Consider the following 24,984-nt stretch of genomic DNA (forward strand, 5'->3'; position numbering starts at 1 on the left):
TGCGAATATACATCACTCTACATAGACTCACTCTACATAGACTCCTACAAGTCAAGAACTACAAAGAGCCTGCTAAGGGGCGGACTGATGCTGCATTGCCGGGTTCTGAACCCCCCAACACCACGATCTCGGTTGCACGGCTTCACATCCATTGCCCCATCAAATACTGCTACTTGCCGAGGTTGCACCAGAAGTAGGGCCTAGATGAAATCCACGAGGATATTGTTAGTTCTCTTTAGGGCATCATCCAGCAACCTTGCATACCAAGAAAGCCGCCTTGCGTGGACTCGGGAAAGTCAGCTGGCGTGTCGTCGCGTTACATCCGTCTCTTCTGATGACGATTTCCCGAGTTCTAGGCGATGACTTAAGACTTGTCAATTGTACCATGTCAGGATATGCCATGGATATCATTTTGGTCTACCGGGCTGAATGCATGTTCGCAGGTCAGCACCGGCAAATCTCGTGTTGAGACTTGTTGAATCGGTTCGTCAGCTCATGCAGAATTGGCATCGGCTCATGATATACTAACACCTTTTGGTTGAACTTGAGTCTTGGTAAGTGAACAAAGCATGCAAAACAAAAGGGTTTACGAGCCGGGGACGCTAAATATGCCCTCGGGCCGCTCGCTTCTCTGAGACACGGAAATGTCTATTTTATCCGGCAATATGTCTTAACCCTTGATGCGTTACGCTACGTTTGGGACTAAAGTTTATCACCCGCCTAGCCGAACATAGGGTGAGAGAAAAGAATATGTGATTGAGCACAAAAAGCCCTTTTGGATTTGTTCGATGGGCTCTTGTAAAACCACATGGGTATCACCATCGATCCATGGCATGCGAGCAAACCCGGCGCAGGAGCACAACAGGATATGACACACGTAAGTGACGAGCAAATGCGCCTCTTCCTCGGTAAAACTCCACATCGAGGAGTATCTTAGAGTTGAAAGTAGTAGTTTTAACACTATATAGAGGACCTACGTCGATGACTGCTTTTCGTTGAGACTGGAAAGGAGCTGTCCAATACCCCTGACTTTCTGCCATTGTTCTTGCAAATCGCGGGCACACCAAAAGCTAGAAAAACTACCAGCTGGCCAAAAGCTACCTTAATGCCCCGGAAATAAAATGCTACTTGCAAATCTCCTCACCGCAACCCTCGCGGTATGCGCTCCTCTTGCTGCCATGGCCGCTATAATCTCCCCACGGCGGCCCCAAGAGTCGGCCATCCCGTCCGAGTGCATCGCCGCCGTGGTAGAGGCGCCCCCTCTGCCCCCGTTCCTCTCCTTCACCGATGTCGAGATTCCGACCGTCGCTGGGGAGCCTCTCATGGTCAGCACCGTCGTCATCACCGTGGGCCTAGAGACTGTGACTGTCCGAGAACCGCCGGCAGCGACCTCCTCTTCCGGTTCTTCGACCGCGCCCGCCCCGATCCCAGTCTCCCCTTCTCCCACACAGCCTGCAGCGTCTCCAACTCGGGTCGTCGATTGCAAAACGGTCTGCACGTGCGATGAAAAGTCGCCCAAGTAAGCGCCTGGCTTCTGCCCCTTACAGTCCCTTTCTTTTGTTTCCTCCAACGCATCTTTTGTTGTGAGGCTGTTTCTAAAACAACCCGACTGACGTTTGCTTTTTGATGCTTTTGCAAAGCTTCTTCGATTGCATCTCGAGCCCGGACTGTGAAAGCTGTCTACGCCGCAGTCAAGTGCCACTCGAGACGCCGAGCGGCAGGCTTTTCTGATGCCGCAAAGACTCTTGGGAAAAGCTCGTGGGAATTTTGTCTGGAGGGAGGTCAAGTGACAGGGTGCTTTTTTTTTTGTTATGCCAGCTCAGTTCAATGTAAACCTTTGCTGTTGTGACCGGACCCGTCTCAACACTCGCTCATCGAGTGGTCATGTATTTGTGTGCTTGCTGGATGATGCACTGGAACATTCCAAGTCTCTCCTCATTTGTACCACGAGTACCCGTAGTTATCTGGAATAGCCACTATATTTGTCACAACGTGAGCTCGCTCATGCTTTCTGCTTTCTCAGCCCTAGCTTGCCATTCCAGACAGCCAGCGTTGAAATTTAGCAAACCGATGATGATACCACCGAGAGCTTTCTCTCCGAGGGGAATGGACTTGTATCCACTATCGTCCCGGGTGGCCACCGGTTGGCTGTGATACAAAAGATCCTAGACTCCCAATATTGTAGGGGGACCTCCACCATTCGACCGAAAGTTATTTAACCGGGGTTCCGTTGACGTTCTTGGTGAAGACGGAAACAGATATACAAGGAAAGAGATAAAGTGACAGAAATATACGAAAACGCCCATGAAAAGGGGAAAAAAGAAGTATGGCTTTGATACACAATTTCGGAAAACAATTCATCAGCTTCCTGGGAAGTATGATCACCCAGTGCAGGACTGCTGGTTTATTGGTCCCTGACTATCGGCGGTTACCTCAGACCCAAGCCTCGCACTTGCTCTCTGTATGTGGCAAGATCAACGAGACTCAGCACCTTGCAAATCCTGCCGTCTTGAAGCCAGTAGAATACATGCTCCGAAAAGGCGACCGGCTTGCCGCTGGGTTCAACCCCTGCCCATTTCAGAGCTGGCACTCCGGTGAACTCGAGTCGCACTGCCAGCCGTTGAGCGCTTTCGTCGACAATGAGCGACTGCACGTCGAACCGAATATCTGGAATGGCGCGCTGGGCGTCCTCCATCAGGAGCCTGTACTGTGACAGCGAGAGCTGGCGGTTGTTGTGCCACACAGAGGGGTGACAGAACCGCGGCAGGTCGGCCTCCATAGTTCGACCGTTGATGCAGTCGATGTAAGCGCGGTAATTGCTCGAAAGGTCTGCTTTCGATGTGAATTGACTCGGAGTATCCTCTGCTACATAGGCGGCTGTAGAGTCTGTGGTGGAAGAGACGTCATCGTCCAGAAAGACGCCGTCCACGTCTCCAATCGTCTCGATATCCGACACCTGTCCGTCCTTCAACCAGCAGAAAAGATGATGCACTCCAGTGAGGCGTTGTTTCGCCGTGGCGCTGCTGCCGCGCCCACCACCACTACCACCACCAGACAACACGATCCCTTCCAAGCCCGGCATGAACTCCATGTCCTCGCCGTCGGGCACGATGGTGCGCCATATTATCCTCACGGCGACCACCTGGGCCTCCTCATCCCCCATTGACGTGTCGACCTCAAAGGCTCCATCGGGAAGGGCACCAATGCGCTCCCGCATGCGCGTCAAAAACTCGTCCCCATGGTACTCGCGCTTGTTGTAAGTGACGCGGCCCTCCTGGGGCACGTACTGAGCGAGTTCGTCCCAGCGGCCGAGGTTGACGTGTTCGATGAATGAACGAAATGCGCTTTCGATGGGCATAGTGTCTCTTTCGTTTTCTATCATGTCTTTGTTGATGATTTTCGTGTTGTTCTTCTTTTCCTCATTGGTGATCTTTTTTATTATTGGTCGGGACTTGGAGGGACCGTTTTCCCGGTTAGCCTTCAAAGCCACTCGGCGTATTCCGCAAAGTGAAAGACAAGGGCTTCCTGGGTTTTTGCTCCTGGGACTGGCACTAGTTCTAGGTCCAGTCTAGATTAGCTGATTCCGGCCAAGAGAGGAGATATTGCTCCGGGGTGAGTGACAGGTGAAAACTAACTGGAATGAGCAAGAAAAAAATAAATGTTAACGGCAAAAGAAAGGGGCGAATCCTTCAGGTGGACGGATAGAATTGCACCACTCAGATATCATGGAAGTTGGGTGTACTGCACTGCGGCCCTCATTGTGGGCATTCGGGTAACACGGTGGTTCAGAGAAGCCTTGCCTCCCTTGATTTCACCCCCAGAAACTTAGCCGAGATCTCGATGGGAGGCTAGATTTCGGCAAGGGAACTTGGCTGCTAACCAGGGTAGGAAAGGACCTGGGTTTGATTCCAGTGTGTACCAAGTAAGCGTCAATACGGAACACTCTCGAGCTGGCCAAAAAAGGTGCAAATTAAAAAAAAAATTGAAGAAAAAAAGGAAGATGGTTGCCAACAATGATGAACAGCCAAGCAGGATAAAAGGGGACTAGAATAGATAGGTAACTAAGCCAGGTAAGGTAGGTAGGTATGTATGTATTCGCAGGCAACCAGCAGTAGGCTGGGTTCTACGTTCTGGCTTCAGACGATTTTGCTGGCCCCATCTATGCTCACTTATGCTTTCACGGCTCTCCCCGGGGTAGGTATTCAACTTAATTGTTGGATCCAAGCCAAGCCGAAAAGCGCTGGCTGCATGCAGAACAGAAAGGAGAAAGTTGCTCATGGTTCCGCACATGGGTTCAGGCTGCTTGTTGCTTGTCGTTCTCCATCACTTTGTCCATGGGCTGACGGGTAACCAGGATGGAAAAGCAATCCATCCCTGCAAGCCTGTTGATGACGTAGTGGGGCCTAGAATCGAAAGCCAACCACCAAATAGCGCTGGGGCACAGCTTTCCAGCGCCTTCTGTGAGGTCCACTTGGACATGTTTGTGGGTGGGGCTAGGACGCACCTAAGCTACGTGAAGATGAGAGGAGCAGGTACTGGATGTTTCTCTAGCGACTTTTTTTTTTTTTTTTTTTTTTTTTTTTTTTTTTTTTGCTTCATGTACGTGCCCGTGCTTGCTTGTTGGTCTTCAAGCTTCTTGTGAAGCGACATGCGCATCGAAATTGCTGAGAAAATCGGAGCCTTGTTACACACACAACCTTTTGCAACATGACCCGAACACGAATTTATCATATACCTTGCTCTCTAGCATTCCCAGGCAGGCACAAAACACCCAATCACCGATCCCATCAAATAACAAATGTATCGACGCCCTTCTCCCCGTTGACCAAAAACACCCCGAGTCATTGTAGATAACCTTGGAGAACGGTGAGCTTTCGACTCCAGGTCTCCGCTTCAAACGCAACGTGCCTGCCCTATCCCAGCGCATCTTGCAGCTGACAAGGGAGGAGGGGATGGGATTGGATGAGATGGATGGGTATATTCCCTGGAGCATGCAGCAAGCACCAATACCCAACAAGATATACGTACTAAATATGTACTAGGTGCGTATAAGTTCCCATGCACCACCTGCATACTCAATCTAGGTTGGCAGGTAATGTAAGGAACCCAAGGAAATCTAGACATGGGGGCATCCCGGTTGATAGTCGCCAATTGAAGAAACTCTCGGCTCCGGTTGGTCGAACCCGATCTATAGATACGGAATCACTCATTTGCAACGTGTAGCCTGGACCGAGCCAACTCTACTTGCAAACCCAGACGACAACGAGAAAAAAAAGAAAAAAAAAGAGAAAAAAAAACTGACCATGTCTGATCTCGCTGATCACCTGCTGCAATCCCTAGCGTCATTATCTTGGGCAATTAAGCGATTCACCCTTGGCGAGAACAACATATTGACTTTATTGGGTGGCCTGTTTCTGGCTGCATTGCTCATTCTCTCCCACCTTCATCTTCAGTATCGTCCCTCAACCTCCTTTTGGGAATTAAAATCAGAAGGTAGTCATGTTTGTCGAAAAGTATGTTTTTCGTCTGACTTGAACACTGCTTCGTAACATGCAGCTGCATCCGCTAGGTTGATCTACTACTTAGCTCCTGAGGGTCACTTCCGCGGCCGTCAAGTCGTGTTATGCCCTTATCCGCTAAAATTTGCAAGAAATTCAACGTCCCCATTGAACATGCCCGCTCGAGGCAATCCACAATCCTTGCCTTTTCCGGGGTTCTTTTTCACTAACGAATAAAAACACAAAGTCATGTCCGGGATTTGCCGCTACTAATCACGAATTAGGCAGTATACGGCGATTGATATGGATATTTAAAACGGACAGTGAAATATTGTTGAGGGATATGTCATATATTTGAGATGATTGCACGCGGACATCTTCGTCAGGCGTTGATCCTAACCCCTTTTGGCCACGCAATGGTACTTAACCAACTTACTGGTACTCTCTCTGTCTAGGTACCAAGGTACGTAGCAATACATCCAGAGGCCTTAAGGCTATGTATGCCCTGGACTAATACGGAAATTAACCGCGAGGGTGACTCGGCCGAGTGGCCAGACTAACGGTTAGCACTCGACGTTGGTGAGCTGACAGATGAGGGGAAGGGGATCGGCAGAAAATCGCAACGGCATACGTGATAGATGCCGAGAGAGTGGCAAACGACCTGGTGTAGCACCGCAAAATAATGAATGGTCTTCGACCAACACAGACGTCAGATGGCTGGCTGATCAAGTCTCAACGGCATCTCTACATTTCTTCATGATGCAGGGCTTATCGCATGGCTGCAAGCCTTTACGGAGTAAGCCTTTCCGTGCCGCTAGCTGCGATATCCTTGGTCAGTCGTCAGCTCCGATATATACTCGTGGCCGTTATATCAGAGTGGAAAAAAGGCCTTTAATCAGTGGCATCACCCGACACTACATTGTTCCAACCGAGCAGTTTGCAAGATGCCAGGCCAGTGTACAAACATACCAGGTATATTGGGTAGGACGCCGAATCCCAGTCGAACCTTTGTGGTACGTTCATAGTGATGCGTGGTTTGAGCATCTTAGCCTGCACCCAGGCCTTGTAGAACTTCGTAAAGAGTTTGGAGTGGCGAGAAATCTACTCATGAACGTTTTGGAGAGTTGACCGAATGACAACTGTTCCAATGCATGATCCTGCCAGTTCCTATAGATGATCGCTGGAATAGGTGCATAGCTACCGCGCCATGCAGGAATCGGATGCAAGCCCGGGAATAAAATAATGAATATGGCGGCTTTTGAATCCGATCTGCCTTTGTAGTACTCGACGGCAAGACAGCACTTCTGTCCATGGTCTAATGTATGGCCTATTGGCTCAAGAAACCTTATGCGCCATGTTTTGTGGTAGCTAGGCGCATCTTGATGCTTTTCGGGGCTAGCAATAATACATCTTGATTCGATTTGCTTCCAACATCCTAGGTATACGTAGCTGTGAGGACTATCGACTCTTCGATTGTGTCTGATGTTTCATACGACTTTTGAACAAGGATATTCAGATTTCCACCCAAGCATGTGCAGATTGCGCTAGTTGAGATATTTCTTCCAGCGTCGCGGAGGCTCAAGGCCAGTCCCGAGTCGCCCGCATGAGTGGGTTAAACGCATGGAAATGATAAGGCTGAAGCTGAGGCAAGGATTAGTAGAATTTGACACGGCTGTGACAACGATTCACCGGGCTGAGAAAAAAGGAACCGGTTTAAGTAGAGACAAGTTATGCATCCAGTGTCTATTGACGACGCTAGGCTGATCCCGAAGCTGCCGGGGAACAGGAAAGGGCTAGCCCGAGTCCCGCGCCGTAGCCATGGTATGGTACCATGCTACTGCGGCCCCGAAACATACGGTTGCGGTGTCAGCTAGGGTTACAGTGTGGTGCGCGACTTTGTTCAGAGCGGCAAGCCTTATTATAGAGTGCAGTGCCATTTCTTTTCTTTTCCTTTTTCTTTTTCATTTCTTGAAAAAGTCAGTTCTCACCTTTAGAACTTCCGTACACGACAAAGAAAAGGGGCTCGCCAAAGGGTCTTCCGCCGTGCGTGCAAAAAACAGAAATGGTAATTAGCCAGCATCTCAAAAGTCTGGACCTGCCCACGGCCGGCATCGGAAAGTAACTGGACCCATTCGACTTAAATGACATCCATTACCATTGTAGGGTCAAACAAACTATGGAGTCGAGCTATACCTCGTTCTTGCCGCAAGTGGAGCGCACCCACGACTCGCAGCCAACGCTGTTGCTTAAACAGGCGATTCGTTCCCACCCAACAGGGAAACTATTACGGGAAAATATTTCAGTAGTCGATGGCGCAATCGCAGCTAGACATGGTATCAAGGCGTGGTGAGATTTTTTTTTCGCGACCCTTGTTCCGAAAGTGGCAACTAAAAGTATATCGACACAGGGAAAACGATGCCGTCATTCCCTGGTATAAAGGATTTCGCATCCTGTAGTCACCTTTTAACTCTGGGTTTTGATCTCTCGGTGGATCTTAGCCAGTTGTCAAAGTCGACACCGCAGTTACAAATATCAACAACAGCATAGGCGGTACGAGATGGCTTTCGAAACCAAAGTCACCTCGCCGGCCCATGACGGCGCCGTCGCGAGCCAGGATCACGGCAACAACGGGAACCACAACAGCGATGTCGAAAAGGCTCCCTCTTACAACGATGGCTCGGACACGAACAAGCCGGACATGGAGCCGCAGATCGGCGTCGGTGGTCGCGGCCACACGCAGCGGCAGCTCAAGAACTACCACATCACCCTGATTGGATTCTGTAGCGGCATCGGAACAGGACTCTTCATCGGCACAGGGTCGGCATACGCCAAGGCTGGCCCGGGCGGCCTCCTCCTCGCGTATCTCGTTGTCGGCAGCGTGTTGTGGTGTGTGATGCAGTCGATTGCTGAGCTTGCTACTGTGGTAAGTTGCAGACCATTGTCTTAGCACTTTTCCTGGGTGACCCGAGACCAGGAACTTGGTTGTGTCATGTTGAGATATACGCATTTCTATATGTGATATCTGTCGAGAGGGCATCAACAGTGGTCATGTGAAGAAGTAATCCATAACGCTAACGCCGTGCTTACAATATGGCTAGTTCCCGAGTGCTGGTTCTTTCCCCCACTGGGCAACTCGTTTCATCGATCCGGCCGTAGGCTTTAGTCTGGCTATCAGTTACGGTTACTGCTACACAATTGCCATAGCCAGTGAGGCTTCAGCTGCTGTGAGTCTTTGTCCCTTGGCACAAATACTTGTCCGCCCGTTTGTGGATGACGTAGTGCTGAATAGTTCCAAATTACTCTCTGCAGGCCGTGCTTGTGAGCTACTGGACAGACATAACTCCGGCCGTTGTCATCACGGTCAGTTTGATATCGATTCTTGCCATCAACCTCATGTCGGTCCGATGGTTTGGAGAAGCCGAGGTTTTTGGCGGAACCGTCAAAGTTGTTTGTTTCATCATGCTCATCTTTGTCTCGATCATCATCACCTCGGGCGGTGGCCCCAACCACCAGCCGATTGGATTTAAATACTGGTTTGAGCCTGGCGCCTGGGTCGATTTCAACGGTATTGGGGGCTCCACGGGCCACTTTTTGGGTTTCCTCGCTGCATTCGTCAACGCATCCTTCTCGTTCATTGGTGTCGAGACGGTCGTAATCACGGCGGCCGAGGCCAAGGACCCTCACCACTCTATCCCCAAGGCCGCCAAGAACGTTACTTTCCGCATCGGCTTCTTCTACGTCCTGGGCGCTATTCTCATCGGCTTGATAGTGGACCCGCGCAACCCCGACCTTGTTACAGGCACCGGCAATGCCAACAGCTCGCCTTGGGTCATTGCCATTCAACAAGCCGGCATATCGATCCTCCCGTCCATCATCAACGCATGCATTCTCGTTTCGGCCTGGTCAGCTGGCAACTCATACTGTTGGGTTGGTTCGCGCATGATAGTGGCCATGACGACCGACCGCCAGCTGCCGCAGATCTTTGGCCGGACCAACAAGGTTGGTGTACCATACGTCGCAGTCATCGCAGCCTGGCTGTTTGGCCCCTTGGCGTACCTATCGCTAGGCAGTGGCGGCCCCTCTCAGGCATTCCAGTGGCTCCTTAACCTGAGCACCGTGGCTGGCCTGATTGCTTGGTCTTGTCTTTGCTTCTGTTACATCCGTTTCCACGCTGCACTCAAGGCCCAGGGCGTAGACAGGGACACGCTCCCCTGGAAGTCACCGTTCCAGCCATTTACGGCATGGTATGGGTTCATCGGTGCCGCCATCATCACCCTGGTTGCCGGCTTTGATGTATTTCTGGATGGGAACTGGAACACGTCGAATTTCATCGCGTCGTACATTGGCATCCCGATATTCATCATTCCCATAATCATATGGAAGCTTGTCCATAGAACAAAGGTAGGCTGCCGTCCCAATCCCCCCAAGCAACATAACATCCCTTGGCCCAGAGATATTGTCAGCTGCTAACGTATGCCTCGCGTTCAAGTTTGCCCGTGCCGACACCATCGATTTGTGGTCGGGTCGTCTTCATGAGACGGAAATGGTGGAAAAGGCGAAGCCCCCAACGACCCTCTGGGGACGCTTTATCCACTGGCTCGTCTGAGCTTTTGTAATAATACTGCCGACTTTTTCGAATTGTCCTCAACGACAAGAAAAAGACAGCGGCCCGTTCATGCGTGTCGTTTATTGATACCCAATAGAGTGTAGATAAGAATTGATACCCCTTTTCAACAATTGCCTACTGGATGTTATTCTTTCAGACGATTTCGCAAATCTTTGATGTTCTGGGGGTTTGCTTTGCAGCAACCACCCACTAGGAATGATGTGAATACGCCTCGGCTTTTGGTATCGTTGACGATCTGCGTGAGCTGTGCGTCCCAAGGAGTCTGCAGCTTGATGTCAGTTGGAAAACCAATGGGGATCTGATGAGGTGAGGCCATTGAAATACTAACCTTTGGTCCAGCACCTTGCACAACCTGAGGAGCCTCCCACTTCTGGGTGGTTGTATTGTAGACCTCCCCATTTGTCCCATCAGGATATAGCACTAGCGCCGGAACATTGGTGATGACTCCTTTCGCCTTGAGACCCGAGATGGAACGCTCAAAACTCTTAATCAGACCCTCGAGCTTGTAGATCTTGGTACAGTTGATCCCGATGCCCCACGGCAGGGCCAGTGACTCCTTTGCGCCGCCGTTCTCGCCCCCGCCGCGGGCCGCCAGCATCGCCTCGACGACCTGATCCACGCTGCTCCCGTCCGCCAGCCTCTCGTCCTCGTGGGGGAAAACGCAGCAGATCCAGAAGCGCGAGGGGAACCGAGAACAAGAAGCATCCTGCCGCAGCCGCGTGATGGCGTCCCGCACGGCCCACACCTCGGCCAGGTTCGGCACCGTCTCGAACGCCACGTACGCGCACCGGCCCGGCACATCCTCGCCCGCCGCGGCGTACAGCGCCAGGCGGTCGAGGTGCCAGCGGGAGAGGGCGTCGGGGGTCGAGTGCGCCGCGTCGTACGCGCCCGTGTACTCCTGGCCGGGCGTCATGGCTGCGCCGTAGGGCCCGCAGGCGAGGGCGAGCTCGGCTGGTTGTGGTGATGGTGCAGACGTTTCATTTCTTGGCGCTGCCGCGGCTGCTGCTGCCGCTGCTGCTGCTGCTGCTGCTGCTTTTTCGGCAATTTCGACGGCGCCCCGCAGGTACGGCAGCATGGCCGAACTCGGGGCGATGCCGTCTGGGTGCTCGGGGGTCTTTGTCCGCGCAAAGGCCTCGACCGAGACCTGGTACGTCGCCGTCAGCAGCACGTCGGCACCAGCGGCGGCAAACTCGCGCTGGCAGGCCTGGAGGGTCTCTTGGTCCGAGACGAGCAGGTCAGATGACCAGAGGGGCTTGGCGTGGGTGAAGACGACGCCGAAGCGGTCCTCTAGGGTGGTGCCGAGGCCGCCGTCGAGGATTTTGATGTCTGACATTGTTCTTTCTGGTGTGTTTATGTTGCCACTTTTATTCCCATGCAATATTTTGTTGCCCAAGTTGTGACGGAGTTTTTGGCTTGGTGGTTAGAGAGAAGTAGGGTTGGGTGAATCGGGGAATTGTTTCCATGGTGGTTGGTTCAACAGTGAACTTGACTGTCTTAGGCCTGCCCAAAAGCACGCAATCTTGAGCGAGTCGGCAGTCGGTGGGGGTGGTTGGTTATTGGCAATTGCCAACTGTTCCCCCTCTTCTAGTGACCCGTCGCACTGTAACAGGCTTGAACGTTGGCACTCGCCAGTCGACCCATCGAGATATTCCTGCAGGTCCGCACAAACGCCTTTAACTCCTGTTTACCTAAGGCATCTAGGGTGCATAATGTAGGTACCCATCCATGCAAGGTTAAACTAGCGATCGTATCATATCGTTGTCGAGGCACCGTGACCAAGTTTAATCGCAACCAACTTGATTGACTCCGAATTCACCTACCCTGCACCTTGGCCCGGTTCGAACAGTCAGGGCGTCGTGGTGTTGGAATATTCACATTTCATTTCTCCTGTTCTGTTTTTTTTTTTTTCTTCCCCCGGAACTCCATTCGAACCTATTCACAGAGTAACATTACTTTAGCTACAAGAAACCGGCAAACGGCCCCCAAGCTTGCCTGTACAGGTCATAGTAATGGTGTGACAAACGCGAAAGAGAGAGAGGGGATGGTTTAATAGTACTTTCAAGATCCAGCCACTTCTCGACGTGCTTTCCATTCTCAACATGGCTTAATGGCCAGCTTTTGCGCAGCCCGAGACGCTGCGCCACCTCGTCGAATAATACAGTAGTACACTCCCGAATGTTTTTGAGCACCAATCAGAGCGCGGGCGATACTGACCGTGGAAACAGTCAATACAGGCCTCGTGAGGATCGGCCATCCAGGACCCTGGTAAAAATGTTCAGCTCCCCAGATTGATCCCACCCTACCGTGTAACAATGCTTTGCCTCTTCTTTCCCCTCCCCCAAAATCAAATAAAAATTAAAACGGAGGGTGGGGATTCGTAGCCGTCTTACTCTAATTTATTTCTAAAGTCGGCTACCGTGGAGACTTGGGTATGCCGGGACCTTGTGCCATGATGCACCAAAACAAAAACGCAGAATCGCTGGTTTGATGCTGCCGTTTTGTACATCTCAACCTGATTAAGAAGTCGGTGTCTCCTCGGTAACATGAGAACCACTCTGGGCTTCCACTGGTCTGTCGATCTCACAAAGGCAATCCGGAGCAGATTCCCATGGTGGCATGGTCCCGAGCAGGCTGTGCTTTGTGTTGACATGCAGATTCCCATAGGCTTAGCTGGGATTTTTTTTTTTTTTTTTTTTTTTTTTTTTGGTTGCAATACGGAATACAAACGCACATCACAACCAATCCAACGATGGCCCCCAAATTTCATGGGTGGGTGCATAGTATACCTACCTACCCTCCTTTTACTAACCTGCCCTACCTAGGCGGTCGTCTGCCATCGGGTTGGATAGTAGAAGGGCTGATGTCCAATATGAAATGAGCCTTGAGCCCGCTTACTCCATCCCGCAAACCACCCTCCTTGGCTGCACTGCAGGCACTTATAATAGAAGCGGCCGTTTCTCCTAGTGGACCTTTCTGTGCAAGTCCGCATTGGATACCCGCGGTACTTTTGCTGCACTTATCATCTCCGTTATAGAAATCCTTATTTGCGGAGGGCCTTTTTTTTCTCTCTCCCTTCCAAACCCCGGCTCTTTTCTTTTTGGTTTTAGCATCATCATCCCAGAGTCTAAGCTTTCTTCAATCCCCACCGATCAAGCTCAGCGTACACAAAGACAAAGTCACAAAGTTCAAGTCGACGCCTTTTTATCAGCAACCCCATCCCCTGGCAATCCTCACTCGTAAACCCCCCCCCCCCCCACCATGGGCAGGCCATCAGACGCAAACCTCCCAGAGGTCGTGCCGGGCGACTTTCCGCAGACGGTGCCGGACAGCTCCCCGCAGGCCCTGACGGCCGCCGAGGCCGAGGCGCACCGGCCGCGGCTCGGCGACGCGCACCTGTACCCGGACGGGGTCGAGGTGGTGGACTATCCAAAGTACATCGAGGTGCCCGTCGGGCTCGAGGCGGCCCACCAAAACCCCTACTCGCCGTCGGCGCCCAGCAGCGCGCCGTGGGAGCCCATTTCGGCCGTCGACAGGCTCCAGGCGGGTAGGGTGGACAGCCACGGCAGCCAGGCCGACAGCGACGATGCCGTCAAGCCCACGCCCAAGACCATCTGGGGCCTGCCGCCCAAGCATTTCTATCTCCTCATCGCGGTGCTGCTGCTGCTTGCCGTGGCCATCGGGGCTGGCGTGGGCGCCGGCGTCACAGCTGCTAATAATAGGGCGGCACAGCGGGAGACTCAGGGGGATGGGGGTAGTGCGTCGAGCGACAATGGGAGTGGAAGGTAATTTTTGTCTTTTTTTTCTTCTCCTTTCAAGTAGCCATCATTTGTTCCCAAATCTCAAAAGAAGCATCTGCTCTGACACTTCAAACCACAGCAGCCCCAGGCCGACAACGACAGGCCCAAAGCCCCTGACGCCGACGGGGACTCCCTACGACCCACCGCTGAACGAGTCGGACCCGGACGGGCCGTTTGTGTTCCAGGGCTGGTCTGGGGCAAACTTTACGGGCAACATGACCATCAAGTACCGCAAGTACGGCATCTTCGACCTCGAATTCCCCGTCATCAGCTACGTCTGGGACCCCAACGGATACACCTGCTGCATCTCATTCTGCGCCAACAACACCGACACGAGCGGCAAGTACCGCTGCCAGTACAGAAAGCAGGAGTTGGCCTCTGCTCACTTTGGTCGCATTCACACCTACTGCGGGGGCAACGATATCACAAAATCAGCCATGTCCTGTTCTTGAGTGGACAAGCGAGAGAAAGAGCAGAGAAAAAAAATGTTTTATTCCCAGAATGCTTGTTAGCAGATTATGATTGATGATGTTGTTGCTATTTCTAGGACTTGGATGTATATTGATTGGATTGATTGATGACCTAGCCTTTGCCAGAAAAGAGCACCGACGCTGCGTCCCAGTTACCCTCTGAATGTTGATGTTCTCCCCTTACTATTCTTGTCATACAAACGTGAAGGATGGCGAAAATTCATTCTGCAGATCGACCAAACCACCAATTTCTAGACTATTCTAAACTAGAACTAGTCTAGTAGCTCAACCGCATGTACAATGATTCTCTCACATACCAGTAACTCTCCTCCAATCCAATACATCGGCGACATTCTGCACTATGTACGGGATCAGAGGAGGCGGCAAGTGTATTTTCGGCAGTTATCTCGACCGGGCTATGCTACTTCTTTGCAGTTATAGATCTTTTCGGGTCCTGGCCATTCAAAACCCGAGCTTGCGTTCTGTCAAGGTATGCAGGTGATGAGAAAGAGATAGAAAAAAAAAAGAGCCAGCCAACCCCCTGGCCGCAACATGTGGCTAGGTGGATATTGTTGTTCCTCTCAGCCGTTCATTCGGGTACAGCACCCGGATCCAAGTCCAGGGGTCAGGGGTCTGGTCTGCCAGGCTGGGATTGACACAATAATGGAGGGGGGAAACGGGATGCAGTGGTTGTCTTGGCTTATCTACCCGCGGGGTATGTAGTAGTTCCTGCCCCAAAAAAAGAAGAGAAAAAAAAATTCAACTTGCTCAAGTGTTTTGTTGGATTATTCTTAGTTTTCCAAGGTGCACTGCCTTGATCGATTTGGTTCCGTGGTGAGCATTTGAAGAATCTCCCCAAGGCGTCGTGGGGTCAAGAGGAAGTACATGAGCATCGTGTCCTATTTGGGTGTTTGCTGTTTGCTCGGTTCTTTTACCCCCTAGGTACATGGCTGCTGGGACAAGGATCTTGCAGTCGCGCATCGCCCCGACCCAAAGACCTACCTACTCCTATCCAGACCCTCGGTAGGAAGATGTGACCCTTGTGAACGGTACCCAAACGGTAGACGGGAGCGTTTTGGTGGGAAATCAGCATTTTACCCGGCCATGTTTAGTCAACCTGCCTATATTAACACCAGCCTTACCTCATGTTGGTCCCTGGTTGGGATTGGTCGGCCGACGAATCGATTACGATTTTCCTTGTGAGGCAATGGTAAGTAAGGCACGACGAAAGGTAATCAATGAAAAAATAGTACGTGAACTCGTCAATGCGGCGTTCCGATTATTGCGTCTGTTAGCGATTCCGAATATACTAAAATTGATTGTGGAATATAGACGGAAATATACAAGTGGTGGAAACCAAATCTGTACAAATCAGTGGAGATTTGGCCAAAGACGGTATATGTAACTCTAAATCTTTCTTTGTATTGATTCGATGAAAAATCGTGACATCAATCCCAGTAACCCCGCGCTACCGGCGACGGAACGTCTTGGGAAAAGCTTCTTTGAACCAACATGAACAATTTGACGCGGCATGACTTTTGAGTTGTAGCATAATTTTCCTTTAAATTCTAGTCATCGACAAAGAACCAATCTATCTCACTCAGCCCAGCGCCCATATCCCAACCTGGAAATGTCGTCAACCCAACAAGAATCCCCACCAAGCTCTCAACGCCCACTGACAAAACGATCCGTCGTCTCCTGCTTCATCTTCAAGACAGACCAGACCGACGGCCGGGCCCGCGTCGCCCTGTTCCGGCGCAGCGGCAAAGTCCGCACGTACCAGCACCTGCTGGCCCCCATCTCGGGCTCGGTCGACAAGTCCGACGCGTCGCCGCTGGCCGCCGCCTGGCGCGAACTGCAGGAAGAAACGCAGCTCACCCAGGCGGACTTGGAGCTGCTGCGGCACGGCAAGGGCTACAAGTTCACGGACCTGTCGATCGGGCGCGAGTGGACCATCTACCCGTTCGCGTTCCGGCTGCTCCGCGACGATGCCGCCGTGCGTCTGGACTGGGAGCACGACGAGTGGGGCTGGCACGATCCGCTCCAGATCGGGGATGATTTCTCCGACGGCGTGCCCCGGCTGGCCGAGAGTCTGCGCCGGGTCTGGTTCGAGATGGATATCGGGGCTGCCGCTGCCCGTCTGCTGGACGCCGGGCTCGCGCGTCTCCAGACCGACCACCAGATCGGGGCCCGGCAGCTGGCCGACTTTGCCTTGCGTTTGCTCAGGGATGTGATGCTGCAGATTAGGTGCGAGGGGGTGGACTGCGAGAGGTGGTGGGCCAGTGTGTGCGCTGTCGCCTGGCACATATGGAAGAACGGCCGCGAGAGCATGGGTGCTGCCATCATGGCAGTGCTCGTGCGAGCTCTAGAGGAGGTGGACGGGCGTCTACGGTCAGAATCAACAGAAGAAAGTGTACAGGCTTGGCAAAATCTAGCTGCCGAGGTGCTCGAAAAGGCCGTTAAACTAAGGGAGGGCCACACTTCGGGGGCCGTTGTGGCGGAGGCTTTTGCGAGCTATCTTGGGAAGCACTTTGGGCCCAGACTCCAAACCCGCCAACCCATCACGGTCCTGACCCTATCAGAAAGCTCAACTATAGCGCTAGCACTGCAGCATGTGGTTGCAAATACCGGGTTCGCATTGGACCTGCGCATCCTCGAATCGAGACCGCTATTTGAGGGAGTTTCGCTAGCCGCATCCCTGACCGACAAGATGCTGATCAGCCAAGCGGCACTTGGAGGAGCAGGGACAGAAAAAGAAACAAAAGAGTCAGAGGAAGCACATGTCTCGGGATCAGCAAAAATCGACAATCACGGTGGTGGTGGTGGTGGTGGCACAGAAACGACGACAGAGACCCCGGATTCGTGGCGCCGATGGGACGGTTCACCTAAACTTAGCATCACGCTATACTCGGACGCAGCCGCGGCGCTAGCCGCAGCCCAAGGGGTCGATTTGGTCGTCATTGGGGCGGATCGAATCTCGGCTTCGGGGGCTGTGAGCAACAAGACGGGATCCCTGCCGGCTATTTTGAGCGCGAGGCACGTGGCCGGCCAGCGAGGAGGCCATCAGGAGGTCCGCGTCGTGGTCGTAAGCGAGTCGGACAAGATCGCACCGCCCGACGACCCCAGCGAGCACGTGGTGGAGGACAATGGCGGGGAGCAGCTTCGTAGGGCTTGGGCTGCCGACTTCAACAGTGAAAGAGTCAAGGGTGCGGCCGAGCAACTGTCTCGGTTTGCTGTTGACGGTGCCGTCAATGGGATCAAAGTTTCTGTGAGCAACATTTTCTTCGAGTGGGTGCCACCCGAGCTGATAGACTCGTACATATCCGAGCGGGGGGTGCTCTGCGTTGAGGAGATTGTAGACACATCTATGGCTCTCTGGGAATCGATTGATAGAATTTTTGGTGGCTTGTAGAGTTGCGCGCCTTGATGATAACCTGGTTGGTGGACAAGACGCTGTTGAGCCGCACACATGCACAGAATTCAATCATGGCTATTAATAAGTTGGGCATCCAAACCGGCGGTATTGTAGACGAGGACGAATGGGAAGCATTTGCGCATGGCCAGCTGCCGACCCAAGGTTAGTGTATCGAGAGACTTGTGATGCGACATGGGGGCGCAGCAGACTTGCTGACACTCTTTGTTCGCTTCTCTGTGGACGTCTCCTCGGTGGACGTAACATTGACGGTTTGTCGGTAGCTCAAGCCAAGGTAGGTATCTTTGTATACGTCCACCTTACATAGCAGCTGCTTCGGGGAGAACACAAAATAGGAGGTGACCAAGTCCAGTGCCGTGTGTAAAACAATACAGCATGAACATCGTAAAGGTGCATAACCCATCAGATGGGAACTTGACAATCGTGGAATGAGTTAAATTCGAAAATCATGATTTGCTGCCGCGTATGCGAGTCTCGATCAATCATGGCTGCTGGTGAGCAGAAAGGCACTCACAGTTTGGGGGTGGGTGGTAATTGCCTAGGTAGGTAGGTACCTAGAAATGGTGAGAAATGGTGTTGTGTTACCAGCTCGACCGTTTCTTGCAGGACCAAGGACGCTAATCGATTATGGGGTTGTGGGGCACCTGTGGTAACCACGGGTACTCTAATTTGCTGCTTGGGGGACCTCCTGCAGTACTTCATTCATCCATCATTGATTGCATAAGGAGGTACCTACTCGACGTTCCTTGTCTTGTACGGTAACCAGCCTTTTTTGCACCACATGCAACCCGATGGGTCAACTTGGCGATTTCCTTTCCAGGAAATCTCTGCGAGAATGCTTGATCGTCAATCGAATTGGCATTGGATTGATTTAATGAATATCACTACGACATTTTCACCAGAACAAGGCCTGTCCCGCCCATCACATCGCCCTTACAGTTACAACAAGACCCTCCCGCTCCATCCCCTGTCTTCAGCTCGCGGACAGGGTAGCGGATATGGATATTTTTAGCTCAACAGCAACGATATCGATGCATCATTCGCTGTCTTGTTTCCATGGCTTCCATTTGCTGCCCTGGATTCCGCCTGGTTTTTCTTCTCCTTTTCTTGCTCCCGCGGGAAAACCTGAGCTGCCCCTCATTCTGCAGCCATCAGAGACTGGCTAGAATCATACGTTTCCCTTGATACTACCTACTGGGTGCATTGGTAGCAGGTACTTGTCGAGAGGAAAAGAAGAAAGAAAGAAAAAAAAATAACACCACATATGCACAGCGCCGCATGCCAGGTTTGGTTGTCGTCTTACAAGATTGCCCGATGTTGAGCCTGTTGCTACCCTCCTATAGCTACACGTATCACTGGCGTCAACAACTGACATTTTCCGCTGTCGCTGTCAGAACCCTTTCCCAAAACCCACACATGCAATCTGTCGGGCAGACAACCCGTCCAAGTTCCTTTTTTTTTTTTTTTTTGCTTCCCGTTCCATTCCGTCCAGTTTCCATCACACCGTAATTCCAAGCGGGTGGTCATCCATACACGATCAAAGTCCCCCAACCCCAAGCCTTCCTTCCCCCCACGCATGGCAAGGAAAAGAATGGAACTTGTGGTGCACTTACTTACTGTATTGTATCAAGGTTATTTAGGGGTAATAAAAATTATGCGTCACAGATGGCACTGCAATCCTATCATTCCATGGCCAGGCTTTCTATCCCCCCCAGAATTGCCGCTAGTGATGCAAGCTGCATCCAATCTCGTTCCGTTCGGTTCGTCAAGGCTCTCAGGTCCCATACTGCCTGGCCTTCGAGACTCATCTCGGTGACCGATAGCGTCTTGTTCCCCCTCACTCGAGAGCCTCACAGCCACAATATCATCACAAGAATAGCTTCCTCCCCCGCCGAGGGCGCCACCAAGCAAATAGCTGCAGGGCCCATCATCGTCGTCACTCTGCAACTCCTGGCAGATCCGTCGGAAATTTCGTGCTTGACCGTCCTTTTTCGATGAAGAGAACGAACGGCTCTGGCTACCGGACTGCAGCGTCTGCTTGTATTTGGACTTCAAGGGTCGACGCCGCCAGCATAGCCTTCCAACCATAAGTGTATATCTACCTACCAAGGGTACCTCACTTACCTAGTCCGCGGCCACCAGCGCCACCGTGACCCTTTTTTTGCTGTTTCTAATAATTTTCTCCTTGCGGCTTCTTAAACCTGCATTTCCATCAGCCAAGAAAATTAAACAGAGGTCCGATTCGACACTTTACGCCCACCTTTGGGAAGTGTCGTCACCTTATTACATCCACCACCCATCACATTTGGCTTCTGCCTACCGACTTGTGGATATTTTCCTCTGGTATACGCATTGACATGTTGCAGCCTAAGCTGCTGCATATACCGGAAAACTCGAGGTGTAAGCCAGTCTGCTGTCTATGAGAAGATATTCAAGACCACAATTGTCGACTGGCTTTCTAGGAAAACTTTTCATTATCTAGTCGTTTACTTGACTGTTGGAAAGTTGTGTTTCTCTCCCAAAACCCTGTTCCCGATATTGCTTTGGTTCCCCGCAAAGGCTCACGTCTCACTGATCTTGCCCGATCAAGATTTGCTTGGAGCTTTTGGCCTTTGCACACTCCATTCCACCTCTTTCGTGCCGCATCATACCCACGAGGCAGGGTATCCGCGCAGTGGCCACGCTTAAACATGCCGCGGTCGAGAGCCACATCGAGCCCGGCATCACCAGACAAAAGATTGCCAGTCAATCCACGACGGCACAAGGTCCCCATAGAGCAAAGAAAACGCGTCGCTACTGCGTAAGTTTTTACCTCCTGATATCCCCCTGACTCATCATGAGCCCTCAAGTCCGGTATTTTTCTTGGGTTTGTAATACAAAGAAGCTGACACCCCCTGTGCAGTTGCAACAGCTGTAATGTCAAACGCGTCAAGTGCTCCGGCGAAAGGCCATGTAGGCAATGCAAGAACACCTCGAGGGAGTGCATATACCCCGTCACAGTAGACAAGGTGACGATTGCAAAGTCGGAGCTGGACGCGCTGCATGCCAAGTGTGCGGCCCTCGAGCGATGCTTGCAGGAAGCCGTTCCCGACAGTGCTCGCCGCCAACAGCTGCTCGCACTGGGTAGCAAGTCCATCGCACCGAGGCGAGGGAGCGACGGCCTCCACTCGCCGGCCGCAAGCCCCGTGAGCGATGGGGTGGAGGAGGAGTCGGCCGTTGCGGAAGACGGGAGGCTGTTGCAGGACACGGACGGGACGGCTCGGTATCTGGGCGAAACGTCTGGCGCTACGTTTCTCGATAACCTCAAGCAGTTCATGTCGACCATATTCCCACTCGCGTATAATGGATCAGCTCCATCGGATCCCGCGATTCACATTGGGAACATCTTTCTGTCGTCGGTCGGCAGGTACCAGACAAGCGACTCGCAGCCACTCTTGGTCCCCATAGTCGACCCGCTATGGCTGCCGACCTCGACCGAGATGTCGGTCAAGCTGAGTGACCTGCGATATTTCATCCAGGAAGGCGGCGCCATCTCGGGAGGCATCTACTTTTGGGGAGACCTCACAAGCCTGCCCCACGACGAAAAGGGGCCCGCCGCCTCGACGGCTGCAGACCTTGTGGCGCACCGGCCCCTCGCCTTTTACCACGCAGCGTTCGCCTACTCGACCTTGTTCGGCCTGACGACCACCAACTCCAAGCAGGATGGCCAGCTGGGGGAGACGTACTTTGCACGAGCCAAAATGCTCCTGGGAAACCCGCTAGAGGTGGCAACCTACTCGACGGCGGACGTGGCCGCCCTGGCCCTGATGGGAATGTACATGGTGGAGATGAACAGGCGGGACGCCGCCTACATGTACATCACGACGGCCATGCACATCTACATCATGCACGGCGTTCATCGGGGCTGGTCCGTGGATGAGATGGGGAAGAGGGTCTTTTGGACAGTCTACATCCTGGACAGGTGGATGAGCTGCTTGATGGGCCGCCCACCGACCATCCAGGATGAGGTTATCAGGCTGGACCTTCCGCGAGAGGTACCGTAAGTATACGGGGTCTGGCTGACTATCATTTTGTTCCGTCTGCTAATCGTTCGTCTCGGAGTATAGTGGCCTCCCGACTTGTGTTGGCATCTGTGCCAACATTGAACTGTCCAGGATTGCGGGTCACGTTGTCCGCGATACATACCGCAGCGCTCCCGGGACTTGGAATGATGCAAGTTCAACGGGCCTGTCACACGTTGACAAGGTTCTACGAATGCTTTGGAATTGGCAACGAGATCTCGCTCCAGCTTTGCAACTATCCCAAGACACCCTCTCGCGAGACAGACCACTCTGCACTCTACACATGAACCACAATCAGGTACGCGCTCTACGCACAAGACTGCCCATGTGTCGCTGTTATCCATGACCAACTAATCTAAATCGGGCATCTACCCACACAGCTACTCATCCTTGCAATACGACCAATGTTCCTCGTCGCCGTCAAAAAGGCAGTGGCAGACCGATTCTTCACAACCCACTCGTGGCACTCGCAAGAGCGCGACCAGCAGCAGACGGAGCCGTCCCGGCCGGCCTGGGCCAGAATCGAAAGCCACCCGCAGGTCGGCCTGTTCCGCGACTGCTCCGACGCGGCGCGGCGCAACCTCCGCCTCGGCCGATGGCTGGCCAAGATCTCGCCGGCCTCCAAGCTCCTGCTGCCAGACATGCACTGCATCTTCAACGCCGCCATCCTCCTCCTGCTCCACCAGATCGTCTTTGTCGACCTCCGCACCGACGACGTCTCTGATATATCCTTCGCCCTCGAGGCCTTTGCCCGCGAGGCCGACGTCGGCGACGCCTACGCCGGCGACTGCCTGCGCGTCATGCAGGACCTCGCCGGGCTCGTCCGCCGTCTGCGCTCGCTCATGTTTGACGGCGTCCCGCATGTTCCCAGTCCCCACTTTGCCCCGGCTATTCTCTCCTCGTCGGCGCCGTCACCTCTGCCGTCGGCCGGTCTGGGGCTGCCAATCTCGATGATTCCTCTTCCCAGCCCGGGGCTCGAGGGTCACGGCGGGGCAGATTATATGACTTCCAGCCCTGGACATCAGCAGCAGCAGCAGCAACAACATCACTCCCTACATCATCACCATCAACAACCACACCACCTGTCCGTGCCGGTCACCACGATGGCTGGGACACAAGCGCCTCTTGCGCTGAGCTACGACGGAGTAAACACCGGCCTTGGCATGCTGCCGCTTGGGGTCGGTAGTGGCGAGGCTCTATACGCGGAGTTGATGACATGGCTGGATAACGACGAGATGAGCCTCAATGGCATGTACGCGGGGCAGATGATATGATTATTTGAGATGGGGGTGGCAGGTGCTACTGTTGATGAGTACCTTGACATTTTGAGGAGAAATGTATTTATGAACCCATATAATGACAGACTCTTACATTCTCTATTGTTTAGTAGCTTTGCACTGCTTTCCACTTCTTGTATGAGACTAATTATCTTCTCATCTGCTTTCTGATCTGAGGTAGACGGCAACGGACAGTCACGCAATGCCAGACTTTGCCTTGCTTTGGCATGGGACTATTGGACTACCGCCAAATTCCGCCCCAACGCAGAAAAAGAGCAGCCGCAGATCCATCTCAACGGCCCGATAGCCACGCCAGCGTACTCCATAAGCCTCTCGCATAGCCCCTTAAGGCTGTGATAATACAGCAAGACGTTGGGGGAAGACGTACAAAGATAGCGGGAGAGGCTGAAGACAAACAAGGTTTTCGCAGGCCATAGTGCTTTCGTAAGAGAAACCCCCCCCCACAGTCTTATATAATCCTCCTCGGGCAGGACCCTGCATGGTCCGGCGCGGGGCCCCTATTTGCCGACTTCAGCCTTACTGGGTGTTGTTGGGCAAATCTTTTTCTGAAAAGGGTATTGTGCGCACGACGAAGCAGAGGTGAGAGGGGATAAAAACAGAAAACGGTCGCGAAACGGATCCAAGGTTTTTGTGGCGATGTGCTTGGGCTCAAGGGTGTCCCTCTATGAGAGCGGGGTCGTGTACCCGGGGGTGACCCCTTCACTTGCGGTGTGCTGCCCGGAGCAATATAGTACGATCTGCTTGCTCATTTTCCGAGTAGGATAGTTTGATTTGCTGGGGTTGAAATTGGACAGATACTGTAGATCTTCGGGATTGCATGAGGGACCCTTCACCTTCTTTTGGTAAAAAGTTGGCGAGCTTTGCACATCTTTTCGTGAATGAGGCTCTCGTGGTTACCTGGTTTGGAGCGAGCTCTATTTGGACGGATTTAGCAAAGGATATATCCAGTTGGCAGATAGGCACCAGTACAATATATGCCATTTACTTTGTGTACATGTTATACTGTACAGGTTGGGTATCGGCCGTTTGGCAAACCGTGTTGATCAGAAACACTTGAGCATGCGCAGCAGCCGTCACTGTCAACTGCCGTCTTCTTGGCCCCTGGCATTCTTCCTCATGTTTTTCTCCCATTCCTTTTGTCCCGTAATGAACTTTTCTTTCTTGTCCAAATATCCCTCGTGCGCCTTGGCCTTCTCCCAGGCTTCTTTGAAGATCAACGAAGCCTCAAGCTTCTCCTCCCGCCCCTGGTGGCTTCCACTCTTTTCGAGCTCCTCGCCCGTCTTCTTATCGTACTTGCGACCTCCTGCGTGGTTTGCATACCGCTTTGCCCGCGTCATACCCTTTTGGTCATTTTGCAATCTTGTCATTATTGGGTGTTCCTACACGCTCCTTGACCGGAGTGCCGTTGACGCTAATATCAAAAGAAGCCATGCGAGCCCCCCGCATGTCGAATTAAAACAAACTCACCATCTGTAAGAACTTGCGACACATGTCCATGCCTACAAAGTCGTCCCGCCCATCGTAGTCGACAAACTTGTCGTAGATCTGCTCGGACGACTTCTTTGCCAGCTCGGCTGTCCTGAAGCGCCACAATGGTAGGATGGCGGACTTTTATGGCTCGACCGTGAGGACTCCGAGCTCGCCTCTGCCGATACGATAGAGGTATTTGGTCTGCGGCGTCACGTGGGAGGGTGGTTTGGGTTGTGGCATTCTCACGTATTATCAAATCATATCATAAAATATCAATTTTTATTGTGCCATATGGGAGAGAATAACAAAATACAGCTCGCCATGCTCGCG

At 52.6% G+C, this 24,984-nt stretch overlaps 8 protein-coding genes across 8 annotated transcripts; 4 read left to right on the top strand and 4 right to left on the bottom strand.

Annotated features, from left to right (window-relative positions):
- Positions 1 to 935: 935 nt before the first annotated feature.
- Positions 936 to 4,368, bottom strand: MGG_04217 (uncharacterized protein). Its single transcript, XM_003719549.1, has one exon. The coding sequence runs from the start codon at positions 3,380 to 3,382 to the stop codon at positions 2,429 to 2,431; it is 954 nt and encodes a 317-aa protein (XP_003719597.1). The 5' UTR covers positions 3,383 to 4,368; the 3' UTR covers positions 936 to 2,428.
- A 1,197-nt stretch (positions 4,369 to 5,565) lies between these two features.
- On the bottom strand, positions 5,566 to 6,854 carry MGG_17670 (uncharacterized protein; the record flags this gene model as incomplete). Its single annotated transcript, XM_003719550.1, has 4 exons — positions 5,566 to 5,703; positions 5,935 to 5,949; positions 6,468 to 6,599; positions 6,843 to 6,854. The coding sequence occupies 4 exons, from the start codon at positions 6,852 to 6,854 to the stop codon at positions 5,566 to 5,568; spliced, it is 297 nt and encodes a 98-aa protein (XP_003719598.1).
- Positions 6,855 to 7,922: 1,068 nt separating this feature from the next.
- MGG_04216 (proline-specific permease) lies at positions 7,923 to 10,249 on the top strand. Its single transcript, XM_003719551.1, has 4 exons — positions 7,923 to 8,421; positions 8,597 to 8,722; positions 8,808 to 9,899; positions 9,988 to 10,249. Exons 1-4 carry the CDS (start codon positions 8,056 to 8,058, stop codon positions 10,102 to 10,104), a joined length of 1,701 nt encoding a protein of 566 aa, XP_003719599.1. The 5' UTR covers positions 7,923 to 8,055; the 3' UTR covers positions 10,105 to 10,249.
- On the bottom strand, positions 8,280 to 11,787 carry MGG_04215 (homocysteine S-methyltransferase). Its single transcript, XM_003719552.1, has 2 exons — positions 10,454 to 11,787; positions 8,280 to 10,387 (listed from the first exon to the last, which is right to left on the bottom strand). Exons 1-2 carry the CDS (start codon positions 11,456 to 11,458, stop codon positions 10,250 to 10,252), a joined length of 1,143 nt encoding a protein of 380 aa, XP_003719600.1. The 5' UTR covers positions 11,459 to 11,787; the 3' UTR covers positions 8,280 to 10,249.
- Positions 11,788 to 13,050: 1,263 nt separating this feature from the next.
- Positions 13,051 to 14,569, top strand: MGG_12178 (uncharacterized protein). The gene is made up of 2 exons (XM_003719553.1): positions 13,051 to 13,907; positions 14,002 to 14,569. Exons 1-2 carry the CDS (start codon positions 13,384 to 13,386, stop codon positions 14,372 to 14,374), a joined length of 897 nt encoding a protein of 298 aa, XP_003719601.1. The 5' UTR covers positions 13,051 to 13,383; the 3' UTR covers positions 14,375 to 14,569.
- Positions 14,570 to 15,779: 1,210 nt separating this feature from the next.
- Positions 15,780 to 18,060, top strand: MGG_12177 (translation initiation factor eIF-2B subunit family protein). The gene has a single exon (XM_003719554.1). The coding sequence runs from the start codon at positions 16,023 to 16,025 to the stop codon at positions 17,802 to 17,804; it is 1,782 nt and encodes a 593-aa protein (XP_003719602.1). The 5' UTR covers positions 15,780 to 16,022; the 3' UTR covers positions 17,805 to 18,060.
- A 1,937-nt stretch (positions 18,061 to 19,997) lies between these two features.
- On the top strand, positions 19,998 to 23,265 carry MGG_04213 (uncharacterized protein). The gene is made up of 4 exons (XM_003719555.1): positions 19,998 to 20,625; positions 20,728 to 21,864; positions 21,932 to 22,184; positions 22,267 to 23,265. The coding sequence occupies exons 1-4, from the start codon at positions 20,516 to 20,518 to the stop codon at positions 23,158 to 23,160; spliced, it is 2,394 nt and encodes a 797-aa protein (XP_003719603.1). The 5' UTR covers positions 19,998 to 20,515; the 3' UTR covers positions 23,161 to 23,265.
- Positions 23,266 to 24,263: 998 nt separating this feature from the next.
- Positions 24,264 to 24,894, bottom strand: MGG_12176 (uncharacterized protein; the record flags this gene model as incomplete). The annotated part of the gene is made up of 3 exons (XM_003719556.1): positions 24,264 to 24,524; positions 24,652 to 24,758; positions 24,840 to 24,894. 3 exons carry the CDS (start codon positions 24,892 to 24,894, stop codon positions 24,264 to 24,266), a joined length of 423 nt encoding a protein of 140 aa, XP_003719604.1.
- Between the last annotated feature and the right edge of the window lie 90 nt (positions 24,895 to 24,984).

The sequence above is a fragment of the Pyricularia oryzae genome, chromosome 6 (genome assembly GCF_000002495.2).
Source record: "Pyricularia oryzae 70-15 chromosome 6, whole genome shotgun sequence".
Taxonomy (NCBI): domain Eukaryota; kingdom Fungi; phylum Ascomycota; class Sordariomycetes; order Magnaporthales; family Pyriculariaceae; genus Pyricularia; species Pyricularia oryzae.